This window comes from Camelus ferus, chromosome 16 (genome assembly GCF_009834535.1).
Source record: "Camelus ferus isolate YT-003-E chromosome 16, BCGSAC_Cfer_1.0, whole genome shotgun sequence".
NCBI lineage: Eukaryota > Metazoa > Chordata > Mammalia > Artiodactyla > Camelidae > Camelus > Camelus ferus.
In genome coordinates this window covers 34,720,010-34,738,522 of record NC_045711.1, presented here as the reverse complement: position 1 = coordinate 34,738,522, position 18,513 = coordinate 34,720,010, and the positions used below count along the sequence as shown (strand labels likewise).

Genomic DNA, 18,513 nt, shown 5'->3' with positions numbered 1-18,513 from the left:
GTATATTAGGCACGCGCTCTACCACTAAGCTATACCCTCGCCCCTCCCCCAACTTTTTTAATTAAAAAAAATTTTGGGGTCAGGGGTTAATTAGGTTTATTTATTTATTTTAGTACAGATACTGGGGATTGAACCCAGGACCTCCTGCATGCTTAAAATTTTAAAAATAGCAAGGAAGATACACCACATAGAGAAATACAATTAAAACATAAAATGATGGAATTGAGATCAAATATAGCAGTATAACTGTGAATTCAATAACTGAATGGGCTTAATTAATCTATTAAAAGAAAGATTTTCAAATTAGCTCATAAAGCAAAACCCAACTCTGTTGCATATGACAGATACAACTAAAACACAGTGGTTTTAAAAGGCTAAAAGTAAAGGTATGGGCAAAGATATAGTAAACAAATTAAAAACAGTAAGAAAGCAGGGATTGTGGTCCTAATATCAAAGCATAATTCAAAACATATTAAATAAGATAAAGGATGCTTTATAATGCTAAAAGCCATAATTAATAATAAAAATATAGTGATCATGAATACCAAATAACACAGAAAACTACTATGTAAAGCAGAAACCACAGGAGATACAAGGAAAAATAGAAAGACACTAGTAACAGTTGACTTTAACACAAGACTTCTCTTAAGAGCCTTTCCTTCTTGTCTCTATCATGTAATGCCTTCCGCCTACTTCATAATCATTCTCAAAACTCCAGTGCCTGGAAAGATTTCTCTGGCTAATTTTCCAGTCTCCAATCAATTCATCCACTCCTGTTCTACCTTAGCACTTCTACATACAGCTCCTAATGGTAATATTTGTGCACATATTTACCATGTACATTTTCTGGGAGCTGTGGATATTCCTTTCCCCAGTAGGCTGCAATTTCTAGGCAGAATAGCAAGCAGATAAAGAGGTAGCTACCATAACTAGTTACTTTCCATTCCCATAGATCTAACCAGTATTATGAATGGGACGAATGTTTAACGACCTGACAACCAGTAACAGAAAATTATACAGATCTCCACAGCTATGAGAAAATTATAAGGAAAATCTACCTCAGGTAGCTAAAAAAATATACCTACCTTCTATTTCTTGCCCAATAGAAAGTCCAGCCCATTTTCGCTGTAAAATAAAAGAGAGAGAGAGAAAAAGACACTTAACACCAAATCTATCAAAATTAGAGAAATGATAAAAAGAGGAATTTCTCTTAATTTCAGGAACACATTCCAAGACCAAAACATGCTGTGCTGTTAAGCGTTGAACTGTGTCCCACAAAAAGACACGTTGAAGTCCTAGCCCTGGCACCTGTGAATGGGACCATATTTGGAAACGGTCTTTGCAGGTGATATCAAGTTACGATGAGGTCCTATCGTATTAGGGTAGGCCCTAAGCCAACAGGACTGGCCTCCTTATAAGGAAAGAGACACACGGGGAGAAAGTCATGTGACAATGAAGGCAGAGACTGAAGTGATGCATCTACCAGTCAAGGAGCATCAAGGACTGTCGGCAACACCAGAAGCTAAGTATGGAACAGATGTTTCCCTAGGGCCTTCAGAGACCTTGATTTCAGACTTCCAGCCTCCAGAACTGTGATAGAATAAATTTCTGTTGTTTTAAGCCACCCAGCTTGTGGTACTTTGTTACAGCAGCCCTAGGAAACATATGCTATAGTTTATTTATATCTGAACATCTATCCCAAAATATATAAAGCTTGCCTTTTTACAGCAAAGCTGGCATCGCTGAGTAGGATGCTCCTTTGCATAATATAAAGCTCCTGAAGGCCTCTGTAGTATGAGATAATATTTCAGAGTTCCAAATATACTGTGGTCAGTTATATTGTTTGATACAGTATCACAAAAAGAAAGATGTTCAATTCATGAAAACTAAAATAAACTCCTCAGATAATCCACACTGAAACCCAAGCAGGGATTCGTATCGTTAGATGGTCATGACTACTCTTTGTGTACTGGACAAAGGAGTGCCAGGCATTTGCAACCAGATTTTAGCGTCTCTCCAGGTCTTGACTGGTGACAACAGCAAGAATGTACGGAGGCAGGACAGACTGTTAGGCAGGAATTCAGGACTGGCTTGGTATAGATTCAAAATGAGTAATTACTGATAACACTCCAAAGAACAGCAAGAAAAATAATTTTTGGCTGCAAATCAAGTTTGTCTGCTCATCTGAACATCGTGGATTTTGTGGTGGGTGGTTAAAAAGATGCTGCGTTTTGAATACATGCAACAAGTGTTCTCCCTTCCAGCTTTGTCACCACAGGTCACTTCTCCCTCCTCTCCGCCCTTCACCTCTCTCTTCTGTGATACCCCATCCCATTTCTGGCCAACCAGAAATTTAGTAGCACACTGGTCAAGCCCAGACTTTGGGTCGCAAAGCAGTCACATTTAGGTTTTGTACTTCAATCCCAAAAACAGCTTCAAGACAATAATAACTGTACCTATTGTTTGGGGCTGTTGTGAGAAGTAAATGAGAAAACACATGCAAAAGTACATAGAATAGCACTTGGTCTACAGTAAATGCTGAGGGAAAACTTTTTTTTAAAGCAGAGAGTCAAGGAGAAATATTCAGAAACCCCATTTCTGACCACCAGGATCCCAAATATAGCTCTGTAAAAGCTGGCAAATTCTAGAATATCCTAAACCTTTGATCTATAGAAACTAATGTGAAAAGTAGTCCTGATATTAGAGGGGCATCTAAACAGAGAAAAGAGGAATAGTGAGTGAAGATTTCCCATAATTTTTGAGGGATTCAAGAGATTTTAATTGTTCCCTAATGAGTGTTTGATCTCTTTCCCTAAACCTCCAGGGGTGGGGACAGAAGTCAATGCTTATTAGCATAATACAATGAGGTGGGGCTGCATTTGCGTTGTTCAGGACAGGGGACCAGCAGGATGAGAAAGACGACAAGGGAGGAAAAGATACAGACTGGAACTTGTGATGCTCTTACATTATGTATTACGTGCCTGCGACAGTGCTAGGCAATTTCCCCTACACAGGATCCAGCAACAGTTATAAATGTAACCAAAATCCTTCCATTCCTTATGGAAGCCCAGCAAGTCAGGTTGTAATCTGAGATAACAGCTACTTATATCATTTTCTTTAACATCATTGCATTTTAAAGTCACTATTATTAGATGTCAATTTTACAAATAAATGCTGTTTTTATATGTTTTCTGTTGCACTGCAAGCTAACATTAAAATAATTTGACTCTTTATCCTATAGCTAACTGATATCACTGAATTTTTTTAAATTGGGGGCAAAAATCAAGGCAATAAAAGACTGACAGAGTAAAAACTGGCAACTAAAAATAAATCTTTAGATAACACCTAGATGGCTTTCTTCAATATAAATCATTATACAGTTATAGGGTGATGCCTGCTTTAAATGAATTGATTCTTCCAAGACTTCCAAGAACAGAAGAGAATAAATTCACATCTGAGTTACCTGAGGTAAGCTGAATGCGATGCTCCCTGGAACCACAGATGGGTGGGTCCTCAGTGTAAATGTGTACCTGTGGTTGGGGGAGGTCCTCACAACCACATGCCTAGAAGACAGAAACACAGCCAGTATTCCATGTCAAAGGACATAAAGAACATCAATTCCAAATGTGTTCATTTCCAACAACTGTCGCTTGATGAGTATCAGGTGGAAACACGGCATTCTATGAGTCCTGAACAAACAGGACCACAAATTTCATTTCCAAAAAGTGTCACCAGTTCAAAATGTTTTCCAGGCATAAGGACCACCTTGGGCCAAACAGACATTAAGCAGAATCAGGACTAAGTTCAAGGAGTAGATACCATCCACAACATCGAACTCATGACACTTCCAGTTTACGTAAAACTGAAGACAGTGATTTAGAATCCTTGTTAGCAAGTAAAAAGTAAGATGAATCCCCTCTTCTGAGAATTACTTCATATCCTAACTAGAATAAAGGAAGGAGGACCAAAGAGAGAAGAGCCAGGATATAGAAGTCAAAAAAAGTTAGTTTTTAGGATTATTCAATAAATCTCTTTGCAGATTCCCAAAACAGCTTGAAACAACAGCCTATAAAATTTAAAAGGTGGTAAAAATAAAAAATTTTCACAGAATACATCAGCTTTCATACCGATATCAATATTTACTATTTCAAAGCATTTTTGTGCTAATTCATCCTGCTTGGACATTACCTATAAACAGATGAAATAAAGTTATTTCATGATAATCTCCTACACTAAGAAACTACCAAGGACCATGTATGAGAGAGAAGCTTCAAACTGTTACAACAGCACTATCTTTTTAAAAATTATCTTTTAGAATGCTATAATTTTAAAAATATTGAAGGTTAATGTTTCTATACATATCATTTTGTCAGCAGAACATAAGTTTCTTGTATCTGCTATATTTTAAGTAACCCCATCATGAATACCATGAACATCTGACATGTAAAAGAATTCCATAAACAAATTCTCACAGTGATCATCTATACTCCAGTTTACATGTAGAAAGCTCTGTGTTCAACTTAGTATCATAGAATTTTTAGGACTGGAAACAATGTTAATACAATCATGCAGTATAGACCTTTACTCTGAAGCTGGAAGCCACAGATAATTAGCAATTCTAACTGTGAAACGTGATTTCTCAGATAGCTTTAAAAACAGAAGAAGGCTCAGTTAAAATCCTGCCTCCTTGTTCCTTATTTTATCCAGTCTGCCTTCTGGTACAGCCCCTTCCTCCCTTCCTTCTACCAACATCAGAAGCATATGGACGGCACGGAACTTCATAGCAGGGTATTTAGAAGTTCTGGCAGTGGGTGAAGTGAATCAGTTAAAATAAGTGACAGTGAAAAATGCTTGTAAAGATTCTACGATTGCTATGTATATTCCAATTTTCATATTTTCTGGATTATCATAGTAATGATGATCAAAATAGCTAATACTTATTGAGGACTTATTAATGTGGTAGGCACTGTTTTTTTGTTTTTTGTTTTCTAGTATTTTATTTATGTATTATTTAATTATTTTATTTTGGTTGAGGGGAGGTAATTAGGTTTGTTTATTTTTAGAGGAGGTACTGGGGGGTACTGAACCCAGGATCTCATGCATGCTAAGCATGCACTCTACCTCTTGGGCTATACCCTCCCCCCGGTAGGCACTGTTCTAAGTGCTTTACTTGTAACTCAATATCCACAACTACCCTGAGGAAGATATTATCATCCCCATTTTACAGATCAGGACACTGAGGCACAGTCAGGGTAAATAACTTATCCACAGTCACCCAGTTTGTAACTGGCAGAACCAGGATCCAAACTGAGACAATCTGACTCCAGAGCCAAAAACCTAATGACTACGCTATACATGATTCATACAATTTTAGCAGTATGTTTACTTCTGCTAAGAAAAATCGATGGAAAAATAAAGCTATATTTAAAAAACTATGTATGATTTAGAAAACATTATATTTATCAAAATTTGACACAATAAAATCAAACATATAGCTCCTTCTCATCTCTTCCATTTTCCAATTCAGCAAGGGGAATAAAGAAAATTATCCTCAAATGTTTCCAGAGAAAGTAAGGACTCTCTAGAAGTTTCTTAAATACCACTTAGCAGGTCAGAAGAAAACAAAGCGAGATACTCACTGGCCAGACTGGAAATCCTTTTCATTCACAACTGCACAGTTAGTTAAAGATAATTCATCTGTAGGACATCTTGCAGCTTGCATACTCTGTAAGAATCAATGATTAGGAAAATAAAACTGTCATCTTTTATTTTTTCAAGACTATTTTATGCCTTCCTGTCCTCTCTTCCCCCATCACCTGTAGTAAATTACCTACTGTTTCTGACTCCCAGGGCCCTTCCTCTGTGATTAGCAAACCCTGCCTGTCGGAAACTGTTCCTTCTCCATTCCATGTGCTTCTGGAGGCCCACCAACCACAGCACACATGCAATCACACAGAGTCCTATTCCATCCATTTTATATAGACAGGCACTAGAAGAAATGCACTCTCCATTGTGTCACCACCACATGAAGGAAGACTTTCTGATCTAAAAGAGTAAAACTATCACAGAGAAAGCAAAGGTGACAGAGACACAGACAGACACTGAAACTCAGACCTGACAACAAAGTTAAAGCCCTTGAGACCAGTTCTGAAAGTTGGTTATGAGTCAATAAATTGTTTTTTGTTCAAGCTTATTTGAATTGGTTTTTTATTTCTTGCAAAGAAAAGAACTTTGACTGATAAAAATGCAATGAACTGGATAAAGTAGATCATGAAAAAGTATCTCTTCATAAGAGATCTCCAGTGGCTATGAACCATATTCCCTACAGACTAAGAAAAGCTATCCTCCACATATCTCCCAACAAAAATAATTACAGGGCACATTTAATATAAAACAGCAATTAACAATCTTTTTGAACAACAGCTACTAGGAAAACATCTCTTCAGATAATGTGTTTAACCAATAATCCTTCCACCCATCCTCTAGGATTTCCTAGTTAGTGAAATATGACACTCATAGTCTGTTTATGATTAAAGTGCTCTTTCTTCAAATCTCAAGCCAAAGCTGATGTTTCTTGAATTTGTCTCCCAAATATGAATTTATAGAGGAAAATAAATGACTCTTTGCTTTATTTTTGTTTTAACGAAAAGGCTAATTTATCAGTATAGATACCCCAGTTGTTCAGAGCAGTGGTCTCTAAAGTGGGATACGTGTGTCTGAAGGGTTTGCAAGACAATCCTTTGGCATGTAAGCAGAAAATATTAATACTTCTATTCATATTTATTTTATTTTTTATTGAAGAACCCTACACTAAGTTTATATTCTGCCTCAAGATACAACCTAATGACACTAATAAAGTCCTCAATCTGCCAGGCCTTTAAAAATTAAATATTCATAGCAAAAGATAAACTTGTATAATTTTTCCACCTATGTTTAAAGTGACATGCTATTCAATCTAGCAATTCACAAAGTTGTATTAAAGTTACATAAGTGTTGAAACTGCTTTCCTGAAAGAAAAGACAAGAAGCTATGAACCACAGTAAAAAGGGCTGAAATGATTCATGGAAGACAAAATGGTGACAAACTAGTATTCTTTTATTGGTAATTATAGAGTCAAAATCTCTTAGAAAACCCTTAAGAGCTGAAGATATCAGGGCATATTATAGGGTGTGGGAAGTCTGTCACATATTTGGATCAAAATACAGAGATTTCCTTCATCTTAGGGTATTTGCAAAACACACCAAGAACTACAATTTTGTGAGTTACAAAAGGAAAGATGTAGTGAAAAGGATATAGTCTCAACTGTAAATGAAACAACGTGCTTTATGGGGAAACTGTAACCACTCATGGAATGGTTGTTTTGACTGGAATAAAAAGAATAATTCCAGAATAAAGTTATAAAGACAGCACGTTATGTGAAAGCTGCTCAGTGCTTCATTCACAGGTGAACTATTGCTGCATATTAAGTCAGAGCCAAAGGTGTGCACAGCGTGCTTCAGGATGTTACCGAGGTCAACTTTATCTAAACAAGACCCGTACAATACAGAATCTTTCCTACACTCCGTAAAAGGCTAGGAAGCAGTGTCAAAATCTTTTTTTTTAAACCATATAGAGATTCACTGGTTACCAAAAGGAAAAATGCTACAACAATACAATATTAAAAAAAAAATTTCACTTTGCTCCTATAAGATAAAATGTTTCAAAAATGTTAGAAACTGCTTTTCCAGAACAAAACAAAAAGTAAAAAATACTTGTGCTAATTAATAGAGCATTTCAAAAATGGTTACGTAGAAACATTTCCATTGCTAAGTGTTCTGCAATTGAAAACAATGCATATTACCTAAAAACAAACAAAAAATAAAAACTCTCATATCCGCATGCTCTATTTAAAAAGGTTGAAACAGAATTTTGTAACCTTTTAAAAAATCACCAAATGATTTTTCAGTGATTTTTTTTAACCTGTTTATTAGTACTATAAAAGTACAATACATTCTGTGTAGTCTGTAAGAAAAACTAACAGATAACAGAAATTTATTGGCTACATTTCACACATTTAAATAAAACATTTCCATAAATGGTAGATAAATCTGGGGGAAAATAATTATGATTTCAAAAGTACAGCTAAATTCTCCCATTTTAATCTATGCTTTGACGGCCATTAAAATCAAGTATCAAAGAATATAGAAATATACTTCTGAATAGTTGTACCACAAAATATTAAACTAAGATTTTAAAAAATAGTAAAGCATCACTTTGCTTTCTGTATTATTAATAAATAAAATTAAGACTGAGAATTTCCTACATTCATCTTTAGCTCATCCTTTCCCTTTTTGTATGTTTTACTATGTATGTATACTACGAGTGTATCACTTATAAATCAATAGATATATATATTGGGGATACATCATCAAAACATTGTTTGCTTATGAGATTTATGATAAACTGTCTGGAAATCACTAATTTAGAGTATGATACAGGTAAGGTCTAGGCTATAGCTAGCTTTCTGAATGAGACAGCATTTTTTGGTCCACAGTCATAGTTTGACCAGCCACCTGACCAAAATGTACAGAACTTTGTTTCCCACTTACCCTGGGGTCTCTTTCACCAATAAGCTTCTTTCTTTTATATTCTTATCTCTCCCCTAACTCTGAGCCCCTTTGTCTAGCCAACTTATTCCACAATTTTTCAGCTCAGACATTGCATTTTCTAGAACATGTTCCTAGACACCTGCCCCTCCTGATAAGATAAACGTCGAACGGAAGAACTCAAGTCTAGTTTTGTTGTTTGTTTACATGTTTATGTTGCATAAAAGACGTAAGTTTCTCAAGGACCTAGAGTATCTTGATCATGTCTGTAGTTCCCAGGGCTGGTATAGGGCCCAGCACACAGTCAGTGCTCATCAAACATTTGTTGAATAAATGAACTTATGGATCAATAAAAATCTATCTCCCCTGCAGAACAAACAAGTCAAAGAATATGTACACAAAGGATATTTCAAGGTTATTTAGGAAGCGATATAATTTAATTAAAATCATCTAATAGTTCAAAATTATACAGAATTGATGTAGCCAAAGTTCAGAATTGATGTAACCAAAGTTATTGAAAAAATTTACAAAACACTAAGTTAAACTTTTCATTTGTAAATTTGTTTACTTGTCAAAGAGGTGGTGGCCTTTAAAGAAGAGTTAAAAATCTGCAGAAGTCATCTGGCTGGCCAACTGAAACAGATGCTGTGAGCAAAAGGCCTCCCTACTGGAATCTAGAAGCATCTGTGTTTTCACAGTGAGCCAAGCAGGGTATCTCATTTTCTCATCAAAATAAAAGTCCCTATAAATAGTAGCTGCTTATTTACCACAATAATACCAAGGGAAAATTCCACAATTTTTCTAACATTGACCTTACCTCTAGGAAATAATGATAAAAGTCCAGCCACTAGGGCCACACAGCTATTATGAAATGAAAATACAAAACTGATAGGCAATTCTACATAAGTTTAGTTATCTGAGTTATTATAATGTTTACCTGTCTGAAGGCTATAAAATGTTTTCATTAACAACTTGAAATATAAAATTTTTTTTAACTCATTGCTACTCAAAAGAATGAAAAATTTCAACAAATCTTTAATGGAAACTTTTGTGGAAGTAATTATACCATTGCATACCATTACTTACGTGAAAACTTTCAAAGTGTGGAAAGAATTGGCTTTTCCTTAATAAAACAATGACAAAAATTGGGGGGGGGGGTGGTAATCAGGACTCCTGGGCAACCCTGCATAGTTTTCAAAATTAAATAACATAATTTCGTCCAAAGTCCCACTTTAAAAATTGGATCCTTTAAGTATGTGCTTTACTGTTTACCAAAGAATTGGGGAGGGGTGCAAAATAAACAGAAGAACAAAGCATGTAGCACCTGAGTGAAAGACCTCATTACAAGTAACTGCAACGCTCATGAATCCACTGGTCTTCTCTGTGGTGCTTCAGGCCCAGTTGCCTCTGCCTAGAGTCACAGATCCCCCCACAGGAAAGGGAAGTAGGACAGAAAGTATGAACTTGCCCTCGGCGGACAAGTCTCACTCAATTATGTCTTTTCAGGTGATCTTTCCTGAAAAATAACACTTTAGAACTACACTGTTCAATAAAGTAACCTCTAGCTACACATGGCTATTAAAATTAATTAAAATGTAAACATTCAGTTCTTCAGCTGCACTAGTCACATTTCGAGTACCACACGCGGTTATCAGCTATCACTGCAGAAAGTCTCCTGGGATGTTCCAGAACAACGCGAGAAAGAACATCAGTAATACCCGTCTTTAGGCCTATGGAATCACTTTGTGTTAGAAACCCCTGAAATAATAATTTCTGTTAAAATTCGGAAGTCCTATGTAACTAGAAGTGATGGGTAGAAGTAAGCTAAACTTGCATGTCCAATAGTAATCGCTCAAAGAGCCTGCAGGGATATCCTTCACATTATCCATCTCAGACCAACAACTAGTCACATAAGTGAACCTCTTCACATCCTTTAGGGCCTTAAAATTTTCTTTACAAATTTATATTGAAAAAGAAAAAAAAAAGTGAGTTCCCATTTTGGTCTTGAGAGAGGAGGGAAACACAAAGAAAAATGTAAAAGGCTGACAACGTTAAGTACTTGCAAAGATGTGATGTAGTTTCTTATAAGGGTAATGTGGCCCAGTAGGTCTATCCCTTGGTTTTTAGTCAAGATAAATGACAACATATAGCCACACAAAGACTTGTACACAAATGCTCACAGCTTTTTCATAATAGTCAAAAATTGAAATAACACAAAGATCTACCAACAGTTGAACTGATGAACAAGTTGTGGTATAGCCATACAAAGGAATATTACCCAGCAATGGAAAAAACTACCTACTGATATATGCAACAATATGAATAAACCTCAAAAACATAATGCTGAGTAAGCCAGATGCAGAAAAGAGTTCATCCTACATTATGTAAACCTCATCTTGTAATTTGATGACATCCTAGAAGAGGCAAAGTTAATCTAGAGTAACAAACACACACACACACACGCAAAAAATCAGTGATTGCCTGGGGTTGGGGTGAAATGAACAGCAAAATGGCATGAAGTAATATTCTGAGATAATGTTCTGTTATCTTGACTGTATTTTATTGTATATAGGTTGTACCTCACTAAAATTGAGAAATGATGTTCTGATTTTTTTAGTGGCTGGGCAATCTCCAATAATTCCCATTGCAAAGATAGGATAAATGTTCAAACTAGAAAATATAGTTTAGGTACAAGGTCAAAGTGAGGTCCCCACAGTCATGCAACAAAGACCTAGACGTTCGTACATTTGTACTCAGGTACATCCCCTGGAGGAGAGAAAGAACTAGGTCTGCAGAACAGACTCAGTTCACTTCCCAACCAGTCCCCCTTATCCCAGCTGTAGGAATAACAGAGAACTAGGAGAATGGCCAGATCTACCTTTAAAAGGCCAGTCTAAGGTTGCTGACCATATTGGCCTGCTAGTCTTGGGAACAAGATGTGAAAGAGAAAGTATAAAGCCTACAAATCCTGGCATGAATGTCCCATACTAACCATCAGATTGGCAATTCTTCCTCCTAAGAAGAGTAAGTAAGATTTTTTTTCCTTGTAATAATCCTTCTGCTAAGAAGCAAAGAAATTTAATCTAAAACTCCACTCTCCCTATGGACAGGAATGGAAATATGAGAATGGAAATAAAAGAAGAAATGCACACCCACCCACACATATACAAGAGGATTAAATGAGGTAATTCTTACTTACTTGATGTAGTAAATACTCAATAAATCTCAACTATTTTTATAACTATCTTAAAGATATTCAGTAAAGAATTATTTGTAATAGCTAAATAAAATCACAGCCATAAATAGGAGCATGGTTAAAAGTATCACAACGATGCAGCCATTTAAAACGTCAAGGTACCTCTGTATGTACTGACAAGCGAAATTGTCCACAATATAGGGCTAAGTTTTAAAAAAGATATAAAGCAGTATGTAGAGTAAGTTTTTTAATAAAAAAGATACACACTAAATTGTTAACAGTAGTTATCATTGAGGTGAAACAAGAAGATGTAGGTGAAACACTCACTTTTCACAATCCTAAACGTTTTTTACAATAAATAACCCTTATCTTAGGGAAATAATTTTAAATAAAGAGGACTTTTATGTACAAAGTTGTTCTCCACAACATCACTTTAAGTGATGGATCAGAAGCGAACTAAAAGTCCTATTTCAAAGTGATGGTTATGTAAACTAAAATATATCCACTTAAATAAATATCATATCCTCATAATATTCAAATCACAGGATTATATGAATTTTACTTTACAGTTTAATTTTAAGTATAGCAAACCAACTAAAAAACACACTAAAATGTAAAAAACAATTGTGACTGGATATGGACTATGAGTGATTTATTTTCTTCTTTTCTGCATTTTCCAATTTAAAAAATATACATAGGTGTTACTTTCCTAGCCAAATTAAAAAAATTTTATAAAGTTAATTGATAGTGTATTTCATTTCATACCTGTTTGTTTCTGCATAGACAGTGATGACCTTACACATTAGGAAAATTAACTGGAAGGACATGCATAATAGAAGGACACTGTCATTACTCATGAAATACAAGATCTCATTTGTTTATGTGTGTTTTTACTTCATAATTAAATCACTGGTTAAATCTAATTTTCTTTGACAACAAACAGTGTGACAAGGATTTTTGTAAATAAATTAAAAGCATTTTTAATAAACTCAGTAAGAAATTACAAAATATGGTCTGAAGCACAGAACCTTTTGATAACTATCCAAAGAGTTAAAAATTTATTTATACCAGGCAGGTTAACCAATGACTCAGCATCAAAATAAATACTAAATCATAAGCCAGTTAACTGAATTCTTGGCTCTGTGAATAAATTTCCTCTCCAAGACTGCATTAATTTGGGAGAGTTATCAATACCTCGAAATAAATTACCTTAAAATTTGGAGAAGTACTTGGAACAATATTTAGCACATAATAGGCTCTCAATAAATATTTGAATTTTTAAAATTTTGGAGAAATATATCTAGAAAGTTGAAGGAAATGAATGCCTGTCTCAGCAGATAAATATATACATAGTTGACCCTCAAACAACAGTAGGGGTTAAGGGCACTGACAGTTCCCACAGTCAAAACCATGGTTCTGCATTCATGGATTCAACCACCTCTGGATGGAGTAGCATGTATTTATTGAAAAAAAAAAAAATCCACGATCTTCATGTAAGTGGAGTCAAGCAGTGCAGTTCAAAACCCATGTTGTTCAGGGGTCAACTGTAATTAAAAATCTGGCTATAAATAAGAAAGAGATAACAGATTCCATTTACAACAGAAACAACAAAATTTTACGTGTAGAAAAGAAGTTTAGCAAAAAATGTGTGGGACCCATATGAAGAAAACCAACAGAAGCACATAAAAGAATATCCAAATAAATGTAGAGATATATGATGTCATTGCATGCAATGACTCAATACTATATCAACTCCAAATTAACCTATAAATTTAATGTAATTATAAGCAAAATCCCAGTGGGACTTAAGCAAATTCAATCTAAACTGTAACTGGCAAAGTAAATCCAGAAGGCAAAATGAGACGGCAAAAAAAATTTTTTTTTATTTGTGAAAGTAGCCAAGAAAAATTTAAGAATGAATGAGGGAGACTGCCCCTACTAGACATCAAAACATGCTATACACAATAATTTTTAAAATGTAGTATTAGTACAGAAACAGTTCAATGGCGTAGAACAAACAACCTAGAAATAGAACCAGGTGAGACCTTAACATACGAGATTTAGAATTAGCGGAGGAAAGCTGAACTATTCACTAAATGGCACTGAGACAACTGACTACCCATTTGGTGGCTTGGGGGTGGTATTAATAATAATAGCTAATGTGTTTTGAGAGCTTATTACATGCCAGGCACTGTTTTAAGAGCTTTACACACCTGCAGGCATCCCAGCCCACAATTCTCTTTCTTACTGCCAAAACCTAACATTATTTGCCTCACTCTAGCTAACATTTTTGTTTTCTCATAACACAGGAAAATTACTTCTCTCTAAATGATTTTTTTAAATATGACTCAGTCTGAATTTTGTACACTTAGAGAAGAGAAAAAAAATCAAATTTTCAGGTGAATAAACTAAAGATGGTGTGTTTTAATGCTACAAGCTACCGCCAATTTGATTCAAGTACATAAAGGAGCTTCTGTTTGGTCACATTCAAGGATCATAACATTCTAGTCTTAATTTTACAGTACCAGCTTAAGGCACATATCTCAAATGTATAGGGAGATAGAATCTCTCACCTGTAGGTCTGATCCCAACCTGTCTATCCAACCTTTGCTCTTTCGCCTCTTGGGTCACTGCCAGTAAGCCTCTCTCCATCCAGAGACATGTCTACACCTCTCATAGTCACTTCAAAAGCAAAATTCCCTTAACTCTCCTACTTCAGATTATCAACCTTTTGTCTCTTCACTTTACAACCAAACTTCTCAAGTCTCCCTTCCTGCCTCCTATTTTCTCATCCTATGGCAATCTTCTAAAACCATCCTTTGAAATCCTCTCCAGCAACCACTTTACTGCAATGGCTCTGTCTTCCAAATCACTAATGTCTTTCTCATTGCCAGATCCAGTGGTATCTCTCTAGCCTCAGTATTCACTTTAGTTTGTTTCTCTGGCTGTCCTCATCTCTGTTAACACCATCACTGTCCTTTCAAGTCCCTCAAATTCATAATTTCAAGGTCATTTTTCCCTTAATCACCTAATACACGCACATGTGCACATACATACACACAAGTGGAGCCAAGACCTGTTAATTCTACTTCTGCACTGTAACTTGGATTTGATTTCTCCCTTCCATCCTCACAACTGTTGATCTAATTTGGCCTTTATCACCTCCCTCCAAACAACAACAAAAACCCAAAAAACAAAAACTTGCAATAACCTAATCAGTTTCCCTGACTGATTTCTCTTCTCCAATTCAGTCTTCCCTCTGCCACCAGACGTTACCGAAAACTAAAAATGTGATTCTTAAATAACAAAGCCCAAACTCCTTACCATTATACTCATAACCACTTAGGCAGAATCTACCCTTGTTTTTCTGCATCATCTATGTTAGTGTCTCACCCTGACCCCATGTACTTCAAATTCCCAACTCGGCACCTTATTTACACTGTCTCTTTTGCCTGAATTCCCAATTCTAAACCCCTTCCACCTATGGATATTTTACTCATATTGCAAAGCCAAGTTTATGAAACTCCCTGGTTCCTAGTAAGACTGGGTATTTCCTATATCTCTATTATTTGTGCTTCTTCAACAGTCTTATCACTACATATCACCAGCTGCCTTAAACTTTATATTTGAGCACCATGACTCTAAGCTCTGGCATGCCAATATATGCAACATTTAGTTGAAGTGTTTATTAGCATTTTTTGAGATATACTTCTGCTATGGTCTCAATGTTTATGTCTTCCCAAATTCATGTTGAAAACATAATGCCCAAGGTGATGGTATTAGAAGGTGAAGCTTCTGGGAGGTGATTAGGTCATGAGAGCAGAAGCCTCATCATTGGAATTAGTGCCTTTATAAAAAAGGACTCAGAGAGCTAGCTTGCCCCTTCCACCATGTGAGGATACAACACGAAGTCTGTGACCCAGAAGAGGGCCCTCAACCATGTTGGCACCTTGATCTTGGACTTCCAGCCTCCAAAACTGTAAGAAATAAATTTCTGTTGTTTATAAGCTATTCAGTCTCTGGTATTTTGTTACAGCTGCCTGAATAGACTCACATGACACAAAATTCATCATTTTAAAGTGTACACTTCAGAGGTTTTTAGTTTATTCACTATGTTGTGCAATCATCACTACTGTCTAATTCCAGAACACTTCCAGCACTCCAAAAAGAGACACTGTACCTATCAGCAGTCAGTTCCAATTCTCCTCTCCCTCATCCCTTGGCAACCGCTAATCTACTTTCTATCTCTATGGGTTTGACTATTCTGAACATTCCATATAAATAGAATCATACAATCTGTCATCTTTGTGACTGGCTTCTTTCACTTAGCATTATGTTTTCTCTTTTTGAGGGGAGGGGTAAGTAACTAGGTTTATTTATTTTTTAATGGAGGTACTGGGGATTGAACCTAGGACCTTGTGCATGCTAAGCATGTGCTCTACCACTGAGCTATACACTTCCCCCTGCATTATGTTTCCAAGATCCTCTATTTGGAGTGTGTGACATACTCCACTCCTTTTTGTGACTGGATCATATTCCATTGTATGCATAACCTACATTTGTTTTATCTATTCATTACTGATAGACATTGGGTTATTCCCACTTTTTGGTTATTATGAATAATGCTGCTATGAACATCCAAGTACAAGTTTACGTGACCATATATTTTCAATTCACTTGGTTATATAGCTAGGAGAATTGCTGGCTCATTCTATGTTTAACTTTTTGAAAAACTGCCAAACTGTTTCCCACAGTGGCTTCACCATTTTACATTCCCACCATCAGTGTATGAGGGTTCCAATTTCTCTACATCATCACCAACACTTTTTTTTCCAACTAAAGCCATCCTAGTGGGTGTGAAGTTAATATCTCACTGTGGTTTTGGTTGGAATTTTTCTAATGACTGATGTTGAACATCTTTTCACGTGCTTATTGGTCATTTGCGCATCTTTTTTGGAGAAAATCTATTCAAATCCTCTGCTCATTTTTAATTTGAGTCTCTTTTTATTGCTGAGTTGTAAGCATTCTTTATATATTCTGGACACTAGACCATTATCAGACATACGATTTGTAAATATTTTCTCCCATTCTGTGGGTTGTCTCCTCACTTTCTTGATAGTGTCCTTTGATGCATGAAATTTTTAAATTTTGATTAAGTCCAATTTATCTATTTTTTCTCTGGTTGCTTATGCTTTGTGTTGTATCTTTAAAAACAGTTTAATCCAACGTCAAGCAGATTTTCATCTATGCTTCCTTCTAAAAATTCTTTGATCCGTTCTGAGTTCATTTTTGTACATGGTGTGAGATAGGGGGTCCAAATTCATTCTTTTGCATGTAGGTATCCAGTTGTCCCAGCATCATTTGCTAAAAAGACTATTCTTTCCCCCACTGAATGGTCTTGGCACCCTGTTGAAAATCAATTAACCACAAATGTATGGGTTGGTTTTTTTTTTTTTTTTTTGGACTCTCAATTCTATTCCATTGGCTTATATGACTATCCTCTTGCCACTGTCACATCATCTTGATTACAGTAGCTCTGTAGCAAGTTTTGAAATCAGGAAGTATGTCCTCCAACTTTATTCTTTTTCAAATTGTTGTAGCTAAAATGACTTTGCTAGTTCATATGAATTTTAGGACCAGCTCACTCATTTCTGGCAAAAAGGCAGTTGAAATTTAGATAGGGGTTGCACTGAATTTATAGATCAATCTGGGGAGTACTGCCATATTAACAATATTAAGTCTTCCAATCCATGAACAGATTTTCACCTATGTTTCCTTCTCAGAAGATGTCTTTTCATTTATTTAGATCATTAATTCCTTTCAAAACGTTTTGTAGTTTTCAATGTGCAAATCTTGCACTTCCTTAGTTAAGTTTATTCATAGGTATTTTGTTCTGTTTGATGTTATTGTAACTGGAACTGTTTCCTTAATTCTATTTTCAGATTGTTCATTGCTAGTGTATAGAAATGTAACTGATTTTTTGTATATTGATCTTGTATCCTACAACTTTATGGGATTCATTTATTAGCTTTAACAGTTTTTTTCTAATAGATTCTTTAGGATTTTCTGTACATAAAATCATATCATTTGTATATAGATACAGTTTTTTTTTCTTTCTAATCCGAATGCCCCCCTCCCCCTTTTTTCTTGAAAAGCTGCCCTACCTAGAACCTCCAATGTAAGGTTGAATAGAAATGGTTAGAGCAGACATGGCTATCTTGTTTCTGGTCTTAATGGGGGAAGCTTTCGGTGTTCACCACTAAGTATGATGACAGCTGAGGATTTTTTTGTTAGTTGAAATTTATTCGTTGAACTGAATTTTGAGAGTGCCAACTCATAAGGTTGCTGTGAGAATCCTAACAAGAAAAGATCTGTGAAGGTGTTTTCAAAACTGTAAAACACCATTCATTCCATTTAAGATATTCTTATTTAGTAACTTGGTGCTCTTAATCTGAAAAGTTTACTCTAAACGTTCTTAAAAATCAAAGCAATGTTTGTGAAGCTTTTTCTTAAAAAAACAAACAAACAAAAAAAAAACCTAACATCCTGATGAAAGGTTTACACCTATGTTATTTTTGAAGGGTAAAGAGGGAGAGAATTTTTGGAGAAGGAATGAGAACAAGAATCCAAGGCTTAAAGCCTCTCCCCAGTTCCAACCACTAAGTCTCATACCTACAGACTCCTCCCTTAGTGAGACACAGGGCATTCAAGAAAGCAGAAAGTAAAAATGCA

At 35.6% G+C, this 18,513-nt stretch overlaps 1 protein-coding gene across 1 annotated transcript in view; it reads right to left on the bottom strand.

The window, feature by feature from the left end:
* The window catches only part of NSF (N-ethylmaleimide sensitive factor, vesicle fusing ATPase), a 132,586-nt gene that overhangs the window by 103,813 nt on the left and 10,260 nt on the right, over positions 1-18,513 (bottom strand). The window contains exons 2-4 of the mRNA XM_032457184.1: positions 5,640-5,725; positions 3,464-3,563; positions 1,086-1,125 (exon numbers count right to left, since the gene is read on the bottom strand). Of these exons, the coding sequence (XP_032313075.1) occupies positions 1,086-1,125; positions 3,464-3,563; positions 5,640-5,725 (226 nt within the window). The remainder of the gene's footprint in view (positions 1-1,085; positions 1,126-3,463; positions 3,564-5,639; positions 5,726-18,513) is intronic.